Below are 14,470 nucleotides of genomic sequence, written 5' to 3'. Positions count from 1 at the left end.
CCTTCTTGGTGTGAGGATGGCTGCCTTCTCTCTGTGTCCTCCCATGGTCATCCCTGTGTCCGGGTTTTCTGTGTTCTAATCTCTTCTTTTAAGGACATTAGTCTTATTGGATTAGGACCTACCCTAATGACTCATTTTAACTTCTTTAAAGGCTCTATGTCTAAATACAGTCACATTTTGAGATATTGGGGGTTAGGGCTTAAACATCTGAGTTTTGAGGGAGACACAATTCAGCCCATAACACCTTATTTCTAAAGTTTACTACTTTTTGGCTTATCTAAATCTTATACAGGTAAAGTTCTATGATAAATGTTATTATAATGAAAATTTCTACATGACATAAAGCTTTCTATAGAGAAGTTCAAGCCAATTAATTTTAACCAGTTTGATTAAATGAGATTAATGTATCAATGTAATTATAATAGAGCTTTAGAGGTAGATTATAAAAATATGATTTGGCAATATTTAAAAGATATTGCTATTTAAAACATATAAAATATGTTATAATTTTTGTGTCCAGGTAAAAACAACACTACCTAAGAATTACTGATCACATTATATAGTAGGTATTGTTCTAAGAACTTTACAAATAATAATTTGATTAAATTTCACAGCACTTTATGAAATAGGTACTATTATACCTCTTCTGTTGAGGAGAAAGCTGAAGCACACAGAAGTTAAGCAATTAGTTATTCAAATAAGATTGGCATAACTGGTATGAACCCAGGAGATCTGGCTCTAGATCCTTTGCTTAGCTGCACTGAGTTGTTCTTCACAGTTGTCATGTGGAAAGCTATATAATGATGCTAAAAGTACTGACTTTATTCAGATTTTTAATTTTTGGAAATTTGCCTTGATAGCCAATTTGTGAATTATGAATGAATATAAATTCCATTAATTCATAGTTACACATATTTTAAAAACTAAATTGGCATTCTCAATAGAAGATATTTAAAATATAAAGCTCTAAATCAGCGGTTGCCAACCCGTGGTCCACGGACCACTGGTGGTCCGTGAGGTCCAAAAGGTTGGCAACCGCTGCTCTAAGTTACTTTTAATGTTTAAAAAATATTAAATATATTTCTTACGTTTTTAGCACTGTTCACTTTTAGCGAACAGGTATAGGAGTTCCAGGTCTGTCAAGGAGAATTGGCATAATCCCAAAGGAGTATTACAATAAAAACCTTCAGGTTTCTATGACTGGTAGAATTTCAGAGCTTAAAAGGAATTGGACCATTTCCTATGGCATAAAGTATTATCTACATGAACAACTTAATATATCAGTGAAGTAAATTCCTTTATTTTACAATAAATAATTACTTTCTAATGATTTTTTCCTTGCCTTTTATTTTGAAAATGTTTAAGCCTCCAGGAAAATTTAAAGAATAAATGGCCCAGCCACGTGTGTCTCAGTAGTTGAGCGCCGACCCAGGAAACGAAGTAACTGGTTTGATTCCTGGTCAGGGGATATGCCTGGGTTATGGGCTTGATCCCAAGTAGGGGGTGTGCAGAAGGCAGCCGATTGATGATTCTCTTTCATCATTGATATTCCTATCTCTTTCTTCCTTTCCCTTCCTCTCTGAAATCAATAAAAAAACATTTTTTAAAAAAGAGTAACAAATGAACACCTGTATTCTATTAACCTAAATTCACCAATTAAAGTTTTGCTATATTGTTTATTTTTTCTGCCTCTTTCTTTCCCTATACCCACATTTTTTTCCTGAACCATATGTAAATAAGTTGTTGACATCATTTCACTTTACCCCAATACATATCAGTTCATTCCTCCTAAAAACAAGGATATTCTCCTAAATAACCAAAAATACATTGTTCACATCCAAGAAATTTAACAGTAATATACTAGCAATGTTATCTAAAATGTCAATCATTTTCATTTTCTTGTTCAATGTCTTATGGCTTTTTTAAAAAAGTATCTTTTAATTTAGTTTTTCCTACTGATGAGTAAGAACATAGGTGGACTCAAAGAGCCTTTTTAAAATTTATAGCACTCAGTTCACTTAATTTATTCTCTTCATGTTAGAGTTTGGATCTTTTGTTGTTAGAGGTTCTATAAATACTAGTAGAAACTTTCCTACAAAGTTTTCACTCCTGAGATGAAATATTGGGGCAGTTCAAAAGTAGGAGACTAACCTTTGTATACAGGCTGTCCCCTCAAAAATGTATACATACTTTAACATCTGATAGCTCAATTTTGAAAATGAAATGTATTTTAATAAACACTGCCTTTATAATTATTCAAAGTGTGTGTATACATTTTTTGGGGACACCCTATATATGTAGTTTGTTTTTTTATACGTATTTTTCCCATAAGGTGTTTATCTATTGCATCTTTTGTGCTGAAGATGGATATTTTAAGATTCACATAGAGCTAATATTGTGGACTTGCTGAAAATGTCAATATTGTCATGTTATTTTTATATTCTTAATTGTTTTCTATTTGTTATCAGAAAGTTATACCTGTAATTACTAAGGTATATTGCTTGTTTTCAGGAGATTAAGCGATGAAAAAAACCTTCCTCTTGACGGTAAACGGCAACGTTTCCATTCACCCCACCAAGAGCCAACTATAATTAACCACCTAGTGCCTTTATCAGGTGATAGAAGATACTCAATGCCTCCATTGTTTCATACAAACTATGTACCAGATATAGTCAGATGTGTTCCACCTTTTCGAGAAATACCAATTTTAGAACCTAGAGAAATCACACTGCCTGAGGCCAAAGATAAGGTAATTATGTAGATTTTAGTTTTACATTTTGGGAAGTGAATATAAATAATGTATTAAAAGTATAAAAAATATCTATTGTCTTGGATTGAGTAGAACATGCCTTTTTTGCACTGTTTAAAGTACTGTTCCACAGAGTTTTCTGTTGAAATTTGACACTTCGCTTTTTTTTCCTTGGAAATGCAAATTTCATATTAGGAAATGAGAGATTCTCTATTTCATAAGAATCTGTGATTAGAGCCAAATCATTTGAGTTCTTAGTTTAGAGAACTCTTGTTACTTATTGACAGAAAAACAAGTTTTCATATGGATATTTTAATAAAGTATTAAAAAGCATGTTCTTTTGGGATATTTGTGTTTGTTGTGAGGTTTTTGAATGTCAAATACAGAGAATCCAGGAGTAATAGGAAATAATACATTCAAATCAAGAAAGATTTTTTAGAAACATTATTTGTAAAAATCACACATTTCAAATAAATAGAATTAAGCTATTTAAATAATAATTCTTAGAAAATGACACTATCTGCATCCTCTTGGATTGCCTATGGCTTATATTTGCTGTTTTTGCATTTTAAAAGCTGCTTCACTCTTGAAAAATATGACATTTGTATACTAAGGAGAATGAGCCTGAAGAGAGTATCGTGACTTTGTATTATTCATCTTGGGTTTCTAGCAACCAGCATAGCCTGGAACATAGTAAGTGTACAGAAAATGTTGAGTGAAAAAAGGAACACTTGCTTCATTCCTTAGTTGTGCTACTTTGTATTAATTCATTTATGTACAATTGAGATAAAGTTGTACATAAAATTCACTCTTTAAACTTTAAGTGTATGATTCATTGGTTTTTAGTATATTCACAGAGTTGTGAAACCATCACCACTAGATAGTACATTTTCATCACTCCCAAAAGAAATCATGTATTCCAGTAGCAGTCCCCTCCCTTTAGCCCCTGGCATCCACTAGTCAAGTTTTTTTTTTTAATCTCTGTGGATTTGCCTGTTCTGGAAATTCCATATAAATGGAATCATACTATATGTGGTTCTACTTCTTTAACTTAGCATGTTTTCAAGGTTCATCCAGGTCACACAGCAGGTATCAGTTCTTTATTCTTTTTTGTAGCTGAATAATAATCCATTGTATAGATATATCATATTTTATTTATGCAATCCTCAGTTGATAGACTTTTGACCTGTTTCCATTTTTAAGCTATTTTGAATAATGTTGCTATGAAAATCTGTGTACAGGTTTTTGTGTGGACATATTTTCATTTCTCTTGAGTAAATACCTAGAAGTGAAAATGCTGGGTTATATGGAAATTATGTATAACTTTCTGAGGAACTGACAAAGTGTTTTCTGAAGTGGTTGCACCATTTTACATTCCCACTAGCAGTGGATGAGCTTTCCAATTTCTCCACTTTCTTGTCAACAGTTGCTGTTGTCTATCTTTTTTAATATAGCCATTCAAGTGGTTGTGAAATGATATCTCATTGGAATTTTTATTTGATTTCCTAATGATTAATGATGTTGATAATTTTTTGTTTTTGATTAAAATATGTTTTTATTGATATTAGAGGAAGAGAGAGGGAGAGATAGATAGAAACATTGATGAGAGAGAAACATCGGTTGGCTGCCTCCTGCATGCACCTTATTGGGGGTGGAGTCCAAAACCTGGGCATGTGCCCTGACTGGGAATCAAACTGGTGGACCTCTTGGTGCATGGGTTGACACTCAACCACTGAATCACATTGGTTGGGCTGATCATCTTTTCATTTGCATGTTGGCCATATGTTTATCTTCTTTGGAGAACTGCCTATTCAGATCCTTTGCCTATTTTTTAATGGGGTTTATTCTCTTTTTGTTTTTTTATAAATATGTTTTATAGAGAGAGGGATAAGGAGATAGAAATATAGATGAAAGAGAAATATTGATCAGCTGCTTCCTTCATGCCCCTTACTGAGCTCACTACCCAGGCATGTGCCCTGATTAGGAATCGAACCAGTGACCTCTTGGTTCATGGGTCGATGCTCAACCACTGAGCCACACTGGTTGGGCTCTTTTTGAGTTTTAAGATTTCTTTATATATTATGAATACTAGACCCTTATCAGATATTTGATTTGCAGATATAGTCTCTCATTCTGTGGTTTGTCTTTTTACTTTCTTTTTTTAATGTACTTTTATTATTATATTTCAGTAAATTTTTTAGGAGACCTTATAGATTTAGAGTGTTTTCCCCAACCTAGTTTTTCTGTATGTCCTGTTCTTGGTCAAAGAACATGCACGGGTTGTGGGCTTGATCCCTAGTGTGGGGCGTGCAGGAGGCAGCCAATCAATGATTCTCTCTCATCATTGATGTTTCTATCTCTTTTTCCCTCTCCCTTTCTATCTGAAATCAATAATATATATATCTCCCCCAAAATAAAACAAAAAAATACTATTCTTAGCTCATGTGCCATCCAAAAACAGCAACCAAAGTTTGGAGTCAGCAGACCCATGGATTATACTTATTATGAATTATCTGTGACTATGCTTTTCTGTGACTTGTGATACTTAACCTTTTAACAGTTAGTAGTTATTTCGTTACTAAGTAACCATTGTTATTTAGGTAACAGTAGTTTTTATTGTAAAGTGTTAAGGAGAAAATACGTATTCATCTTTAAAATACTGTTGGTAGTATTGTTTTACACTTCTCACTGTGGTAGTTATACATTTCTGAACAAATTTTTTTACTTTTTTTGTGGTGGATTAAAGTTGAGTCAGCAGATCCTGGAGTTATTTGAAGCATGTCAGCAGCAAGTAAGTGATTTAAAGAAGAAAGAACTTTGTAGAGCACAACTGCAGAGAGAAATTCAGCTATTATTTCCACGTATGTTTCCCTGTTTTTCATGCCCATTATGAATATGAATTTCTGTTTTAAATTAGAAATAATACCTTATAATTCTCTTCTGTTTCTCTAGAAAGCAGACTTTTTTTGGTTGGGTCCTCTTTAAATGGATTTGGTACCCGGAGCAGTGATGGTGATTTATGTCTAGTTGTTAAAGACGAACCAGTAAGTAAAGAAACATTTATTCTCATATTAAGTCATGTAAGAAATTTTATACAAAAGTCGTTGAGGAAAATAATTTGTTTTATTTTAATTACTTCTTTGGATTCTTTGTTTATAGTAATTAAAGGAAACCCAAGAAATACTACTTTTTCTCTTAAGGTGTTTGTACAATAAGCATAACAGGAATTTTAGCATTAATTTATTTCTAAGTTGTTAAAGTGAGATGGCTTCACTCTTTCAAAAGAGCTCTGCCTCTTTTGAATAATTATTGGGTTAGATATGTTTCTGGGATGCAGCAAAGAAGAGCATATGTCAGTATTTTCTCTTTTTTTAAAATATATTTTTATTGATTTCAGAGAGAGGAAGGTAGAGGGAGAGAGAGATAGAAACATCAATAATGAGAGGGAATCATTGATTGGCTGCCTCCTGCACACCCCCTACTGGGGATCGAGCCCACAACCCAGGCATGAGCCCTTGACCAGAATGGAACCTGGGACCCTTCAGTCCACAGGCTGATGCTCTATCCACTGACCAAACCAGCTGGAGCAGTATTATCTTCTTGATACATTTTCTTTCCATATGAGTTTTCAGTGGTTCAATTTTTAATCTTTTTTTTACTACCTTGAAAATGCAATGGGGTTTGGAGTTCTCATTAGGGAATACAAAAAAAGTGCTTTCACTGAAATTTAAAATAAAGCTATTTTGATATATTTCTTCTGATATTTTGGCTTTGTTTCCTTTATTTTTATTAAATTTTGTTATTTAGTATTAGGTTTATTTGAATTTCCTTTTAACTAATACTCTTGTGTATCCTTAATACAACAGTAATTGCTAACCTGAAGCAGCCTCTTTAATATGCTGAGATCCTTTCGGAATTATCGAGGATTAAATTAATTTCAGTATAATTTAAAAGGCCTCATTATAGTCTACCTCTTTAAAAAGACAAGAAAAATCTATTGAATGGTAATATATATTTTAACTATATTCCTATTATTCCACTAATAAAATTGGCTTCTAGTTACTGCAAATCAGAAAAAGATTTATTTCAGGAAAGAAACTTTATTTTAGGCTTTGAAATCATACAAAGGAAACTTAAAAAAAAACTCAAATAATAAATGTAGTGGACTACACTAGTGTTTTAACACTTTCTCTCATGTAATTATACTATACTCAGATACATCCCACTAACCTTTCAGTCTTAGTCACATGTCTAAATCATGACACAGCTTGTACTGAGACACCATAGATTCGAACCTTATCCTTAATCTATTATGGGGAAATAAAACATGTTATAAAAAGTTAAAATTAGGTTTATTTTTCTTGAAGAACATTACTTTTTGTACATTTATACTAAAGGAAAACATGGCATATATGTCTCTTTCAATATTTCTTTTAAAATTTTCCATTAAGTTTAAAATCAAGAATTGACTTAGAAATTGTGATGTGAAAGACAACATAAACTTTGACTTTTCCTATGATGCAATTTAGTCTATATTGAAAAGTAACTCCAAAGAAAAGTATACTTTATATGCTTTCTCTTTGTTGAGATACATTAAGAAAATAAAACACTAAATTAAGAAAGATAATGAAAAAACACTTTATTTTTAACTTTTCAGTGTTTTTTTCAGGTAAATCAGAAGACTGAAGCACGGCATATACTCACCTTAGTCCATAAACACTTCTGTACTAGACTTTGTAAGTCGAATATGCCTCAAGTTCATATGTCATCTGACATTAACTATTTACTTAAAATGTCTCTCACTTTATTTTCTGGTAAGAATTGTTTATTTTCTGGTCAGGATAGGTATTATGTGGGTCCTTCTTTCCAAATGAATTCCCTTTTAGTTTTTATTAAAAAGAGTAACCATTTATTCAACAATTCTTCATTGAATTCACTTACAAATATCACTGATGCAGTGGAGAACTCAGATATACAAGCTTCAGTTCTTTTTCTCAAAAGGTTATAGATTGTTAGGGAAGCTGAGGCATGGACTATAAATAGCAGTAATGCAAAATATCTATAAAGACGTAAGAGTGATGCAGATAAAGTCTTCTTTAGGTGAGGGAGAGAATTTCATCTGTTTTGCAATGACATGGAATTTATGACATCAGATTTTAAAAATATGATCACTGAACATGAAGCCCAAATAAATTACTCCAACAGAAAGCAGAATTGCTGATGGTCAATGTTATTTTTTAATAGGATTAGAATGATAAATATTAAATATGGAAGGGACCTTAGAGATCATCTAACTCAAATGAAAGTTTTATTTTTCTTTTCCTTTTTATGGCTTTTAATAATTAAGAAGACTGGTGATCATGGGATCAGTAACTTGCAGGAGTATAGTTGGTTTTTGTTGGTATTAGAACTTTTACTTGGACCTTGAAACTTTTAAGTCCTTATTTTTCACTAAATTTCACTGAATTCTTACATATAAATTCTATTTGAAGCTTAATATATTTTATGATTTTGGTGATAAAGCATTATAACAAATTTTTTATAAAAATATTTTTATTGATTCTTAGAGAGGAAAGAGAGGGAGAGAGAAAGATCGACTAGAGAGCAAAACATCTATCAGCGGCCTCCTGCACGCCTCCTACCTGGGATCGAGCCTGCACGTGCCCTGATTGGAATCAAACAGGCAACTTTTTGGTGCACAGGACAATGCCAACCAACTGAGCCACACCAGCCTGGGCACAGAAATTTTTTGTTTTTAAAAAATTGGGTGTTACATTTTCTTTAGTTAAAACATTAGGAAATTGCTCATTTGGGAAAGTTTGCAGAGTTTCTTATTTATGCATTTCTGTATTTCCCCAAATTTCTATAATGAATGATATATATTACTTTGAACTCAGGAAAAAAAATTCTTTTAAACTTTGATGGAGTAAAAAATATGTAGATAATGTGTTTCTCCCCTTAGAGATCATACTTATTTGAATGTGTCACCATTCCACGTGTCACGTTGCAAGCATTTCCACATTTAAGATTCTGTACATATGTTATGACTGCCATAACATCTTGCCATGTGCTGGACCAGAATTTAGCCATCCCACTGCTGCTAACTTAGATATTTTTCATGTTTAAAATGCTCTGATGAACTTCGTTATCAATGTTGTTGAACATTGGATCATATTTCTGAAAATAACTTGAATATAAAGCCCTTAAAATGGTATTAGAGATTCCATTCTTAGAAGAATTCTTTAATGTCCTTTCTTTGCTTTATTTCTCAAAGACTATGTTTTCTTCAATGATCTTAGCTTAGTAAAATAATATTTAAAAATATTATACAATATTATACATTGGTACACTATGAATTTGATAAGTATTTGCAGATATTGACATCTTTTATCCTTTAGCTGGCTACATTGAGAGACCTCAGCTGATTCGAGCAAAAGTGCCAATTGTGAAGTTCAGGGATAAAGTCAGGTAGTAATTACCTAATTCCCTTTTTTTTAGTTGCTTTAAATAATTTTTAGATATTCTTTTGATGTAGATAATTAAGAAATGTGTACTATAATGTAATAGCTTGTCTTCATTAGTTTTTTTTTCTTCATTAGTTTTTGAAATTCACTTAAGTCTTTGAAATAATTTTTGAAAATGGTCTCACCAATTTTTCATGGTTAACTATGTAGTTATTCTGCTTCAAATTTTGAGTATTTGAGACTACCCAATTTAAAGAATGTATGCATATTTATGTTTCAGATTTTTTTAAATGATCACTTGCCTTTTGGAAATGTAATTAATGTATTAAGAAAATATCTTAGTTGATGAAATTATATGTGTCAAAGGGGTTGTTGTAAATCTGTATATTCTACTTGCCTGGGTTCTGAATTTCTTATGGGTATTGGAATTAGGCTCTTTTAGATAATATCTGACTGAAATGTAAATATTAGATGTTGACTCTTTCCTTGATTAAAAAATGATTTGTTGTTTTCTGAAAAATAGATAGGATTCTGATAAGTCAGGTTTTTCTAGCTCAGTTTTATAAAAATAACATTGAAATTTAAGTGTAAGTATATACACAGCTGATCTTTATTAGTCATGGATTCCATATTTGCGAAATATTCTTGATGAAATTTATTTTGTAATCCCTCATTCCCCTAAATTAATTCTTTTACCACTTTCATGGTCATTCATAGACATGTGCAAGTTTGGAAAATTTTGAGTCACCCAGTGCGCACATTCCTAGCTGAGGTTAAACAATACGATACTTTGCCTTCTTGTTTCAGCTTTCATAACTGTCCTTTTTACAGTCTAGTTAGTGCCATGTTTTTTACTTTTTTGTATTTTTTGTAAGTGGATTTGCTGCTTAAAATGGCCCCATGTATAGTGTTTCTGTGTACAAAGCTGTGATTGTCCTCATGGGCAAAATGCATGTGTTAGATATGCTTTGTTCAGGCATGAGTTATAATGCTCTTGCCTGTGAGTTCACTGTTAGTGAATCAACAACTTATTAAATAAGGTGTCTTTAAACAGAAATGCACATAGAAATTAGTTACATACTGATCAGTTGATGAAAATGTGACTGAAGGCTTGTGGAAACATGACTTTATTTCCCTAGGAGTAATGGTTTAGTAGTCACTAATTCGCTGTTTGCAATGACTTTATAGAACATAACTACTGTGAGTAAAATCTGAATGGACTGAATACACACACACACACACACACACACACATATTTTATATATTTTTATATAAATAAAAAAATATATATTTTAAATAAATATATATTTAAATAAAAATATATTTTAAAAAAATATATATTTCAAGTATATATATATATTTTAAACAAAATTTAAGTTGTTTTCCTGTCTCAAACCTTCCCCTTCATTCATCAAAACATCCACTCTATAACTCTGTATTGAATTTTATCGAGGAAATAAAGTATAAAGCACAAAGATATAGGGAGATAAAACTAAACGTAAATGAACATTAGCTAAATACATTTAAAAAAAATATGTGGTTATATAAACAATTCTTTTTCTATTTAAGATTATTATACAAACTTCTTATTTTTAATAACTCCATTTTATAATTTTTCTCTATACAAACTAGTAAAAATAACCTTCCACTTCTGACAACTAGAGATAACTGATGTTAACGTTTTGATGTAAACCTTTCAGTCCCTTACTATGCAAATGAATGCATGAGCTTTTAATTTTTTTTATATGTATTTTATTCAGTTTTTACATAGAGGAAGGGAGAGAGATAGAGAGTTAGAAACATCGATAAGAGAGAAACATCGATCAGCTGCCTCCTGCACATCTCCTACTGGGGATGTGCCCACAACCCAGGTACATGCCCTTGACCGGAATCGAACCTGGGACCTTTCTGTCCACAGGCCGACGCTCTATCCACTGAGCCAAACCGGTTTCGGCATCCATGAGCTTTTAAAGCTAAAGTTGAGCCCATAGGTTTTTTCTTAACCAAATATCATGAACACTGTATATATCATTGACTATTTTCTGGCTTCATTTTTAATGAGTTTCTGTATTTCATTGAGTGAATGTATTGTCATTAACTTGTTAGAATAAGCATTTTGTGCATAAATTATTTTCCATAAGAAGGATTACTTTAGTATTTCCAGAAGTAGAAGTTGAAGCAGTTCCTAAAGCATTCATATTTTTGAAAAGTTTTTAATTTTAGACTAGAGTCCATCTATGTGTTTTACCCTAGTTATAGAGAAGTGAAAACTGGTTTCATTGTTAGATTTGCACAAACACAATTGAAGAATATAAATCCATTGTTACCATGTTTCCCAAAGCCAAATATGTATGTGATATCTAAACTGTTAATAATACTATCTGTTTGTATTAGTATGCATGGATAATTGAAAAATTATAAGATTTCTTTCCCTAAAACAAGAAAATCTGAAAGGGTAGATTTTAAGTTTTATGATTAAAAGCTATAGGAAGTAAAGTTGTTAGGTTTTTATTTTAGGCAGTGTTTTCATGGAAAAACTTTTTTTTTTTAGAGGGTTAAAACTTTAAAAAATTAAAAAAATGTTTAAAAAATTTTTTTTCAATTACTGTTGACATATGTTATTATATTAGTTTCAGGTGTATACCCCAATGACTAGACATTATATAACTTACTAAGTGATCACCCCAGACAACTCACACCCATCTGACACCACACATAGTTATTAGAATTTTATTGACTATATTCCCTATGCTGTACTCTACACCCCCATGACTATTCTGTAACAACAAATTTGTACTTCCTAATCCCTCCACCCTTTTCACCCATTCCCCAAAGCCCCCTCCCATCTGGCAGTTGTCAAAATGTTCTTTTTATCTGTGAATCTGTTTCTGTTCTTGTTTATTTTGTTTTTTTTAGATTCATTTATTGATAGAGATGTATTTATTGCCATTTTGTTCATATTTTTTATCTTTTGTTTTCTTCTCCTTAGAGAAGACCCTTTAACATTTCATGTCATACTGGTTTGGTAGTGAACTCCTTTAGCTTTTTCTTGTCTGAGAAGCTCTTTATCTTATCTGTCCTTCAATTCTAAATTATAGCTTTGCTGGGTAGAGTAATGTTGGTTGTAGGTCCTTGCTTTTCATCACTTAGAATATTTCTTGCCAGTCCCTTCTGGCCTGCATAGTTACTATTGAGAAATCAACTGACAGCCTTATGGGAGCGCCCTCGTATGTAAATAACTCCTTTTCTCTTGCTGCTTTTAAGATTCTCTGTTTTTTAACTTTTTGCCCTTTAATTATGATGTGCTTTGGTGTGGGCCTCTTTGGGTTCTTCTTGTTTGGGACTCTGTGCTTCCTGAACTTGTGTCTATTTTCCTTCATGTTAGGGAATTTTTCTGTCGTTATTTTTTCAAATAGGTTTTCAATTTCTTGCTCTCTTCTTCTGGCATCCACATGATACAAATGTTGGTACACTTGAAGTTGTCCTAGACTCGCAGGGGTGGGCAAACTTTTTGACTCGAGGGCCACAATGGGTTCTTAAACTGGACTCAGAAGAAGGAGCTGCGGCCGTGTTTCCCGACGTTGCCATGTTAACACTGCTGCTGGTGAAGGAGCAGAGGGGAGAGCAAGAGAACCCTCTGGTCTTTCGGCTCCACGGGCCGGATAAAACAGCCAATCTGGCCCGAACAGCCTCTAGGCCAGGTGTGGGCAAACTTTTTGACTTGTGGGCCACAATGGGTTCTTAAACTGGACTGGAGGGCCGGAACAAAAGCATGGATGGAGTGTTTGTGTGAACTAATATAAATTCAAAGTAAACATCATTACATAAAAGGGTACGGTCTTTTTTTTTTACTTTTATTCATTTCAAATGGGCCGGATCTGGCCCGCGGGCCATAGTTTGCCCATGGCTGCTCTAGGACCTAGAGGCTCCTGCTATCCTCACTTTGGGTACTTTTTTCTTTTTGCTATTCTGATTGGGTGTTGTTTGTTTCCTTATCTTCCCAATCTTTGATTTAATCCTCTGCTTCATCTGCTCTGTTGTTAACTAGAGGCCCAGTGCACAAAAATTTGTGCACTGGGGGGGGGGGTGTCCCTCAGCCTGGCCTGTGCCCTCTCGCAGTCTGGGACTCCTCAGGGGATGACCACCTGCTGGCTTAGGACTGCTCCCCGGTGGATTGGGGCTAAGCTGGCAGTCAGACATCCCTCTGGCAGCCCGGGAGCCCTCGGGGGATGTCCACTTGCCAGCGGGGAGCAGGCCTCAAATGATGCTGTAACTTCAAATTAGTTGAGAGTGTATAACTTAGTGGGATAACTTGTCTAGAAATGTTTTTGGTCACATTTTCTTTTTGTCTGAAAAAGATTGGGTTGCAAAACTTTAAATTTCTTCTGTTAAAGGATAATTGGAGTCTTACCAATGTATTATGAATCTTTTCAACAGTAATCTCATTTTATATTTTTAAAACACTAAGTCATATTCAAATGATATACTGAGTACATATTCATTCTTATTTCTTTAGTGCTTCACTTTATGGTCTTGGGCCTTTGGGCCCATGCTATTTTTACATCGTTGGACTTGTGGATATACATTTATTTACTAGTGAGGTAATTTAATTTGTACTAAGCTAACGTTTTTCTATTTCTTTTTTTAATAGTTGTGTGGAATTCGACTTGAATGTAAACAATATTGTTGGAATAAGAAACACATTCCTTCTCCGAACTTATGCATATCGTAAGTTTTTGTTTAGTTCCAAATAATTATCAGCTTTTCATTTATTTGTCATTCTTTTTTCCTTTTTAAAGATGCTTGCAGTAAATACTGACATCTCTTTAATTGTTTTTATGTATAATGTCTTATTATATTATATGTAAAATATATTGCTTCACTAAAATTATATACTACCAGAGTTAAAGGTCAACAAGATGAATTTTAATAATTAGCAGTTTTTAAAAAGGTAACTGCTTTAGAAGTAATATGCATTTATGGTGAATACTGTTTAATGCACAGGGAGGCGGTACTCTTTTTATTAGCATGGAGCTGGGAAATTATGGAAACTTTCAAAAGAAACTGTAATGTCTTCTTACAATTTTTAAGTTTTAATTTTACTTTCAGTTGAAAATCGAGTTCGTCCATTAGTACTGGTGATTAAGAAGTGGGCAAGTCACCATGATATAAATGATGCCAGTCGTGGTACTTTAAGCAGCTATAGTCTTGTATTGATGGTTTTGCACTACTTACAAAGTAAGTATTATGGATTTTC

General features: G+C 32.9%; 1 protein-coding gene across 7 annotated transcripts in view; it reads left to right on the top strand.

The window, feature by feature from the left end:
- The window catches only part of TENT2 (terminal nucleotidyltransferase 2), a 46,998-nt gene that overhangs the window by 10,124 nt on the left and 22,404 nt on the right, over nucleotides 1-14,470 (top strand). For 2 of the 7 annotated variants that reach the window (XR_009452644.1, XM_059694235.1), the window contains exons 4-10: nucleotides 2,512-2,749; nucleotides 5,496-5,610; nucleotides 5,702-5,793; nucleotides 7,407-7,485; nucleotides 9,148-9,217; nucleotides 13,865-13,941; nucleotides 14,323-14,451. Coding sequence is in view for 6 of the 7 variants with exons in the window: in XM_059694235.1 (XP_059550218.1) it covers nucleotides 2,512-2,749; nucleotides 5,496-5,610; nucleotides 5,702-5,793; nucleotides 7,407-7,485; nucleotides 9,148-9,217; nucleotides 13,865-13,941; nucleotides 14,323-14,451 (800 nt within the window). In the remaining variant the exon portion in view is untranslated. Of the gene's footprint in view, nucleotides 1-2,511; nucleotides 2,750-5,495; nucleotides 5,611-5,701; nucleotides 5,794-6,617; nucleotides 6,754-7,406; nucleotides 7,486-9,147; nucleotides 9,218-13,864; nucleotides 13,942-14,322; nucleotides 14,452-14,470 lie in introns of those variants that run through there. The other 5 variants (XM_059694236.1, XM_059694238.1, XM_059694237.1 and 2 more) reach the window with 5 other exon arrangements.

The sequence above is a fragment of the Myotis daubentonii genome, chromosome 4 (genome assembly GCF_963259705.1).
Source record: "Myotis daubentonii chromosome 4, mMyoDau2.1, whole genome shotgun sequence".
Taxonomy (NCBI): Eukaryota; Metazoa; Chordata; class Mammalia; order Chiroptera; family Vespertilionidae; genus Myotis; species Myotis daubentonii.
This window is presented reverse-complemented; position numbering and strand designations above follow the sequence as displayed.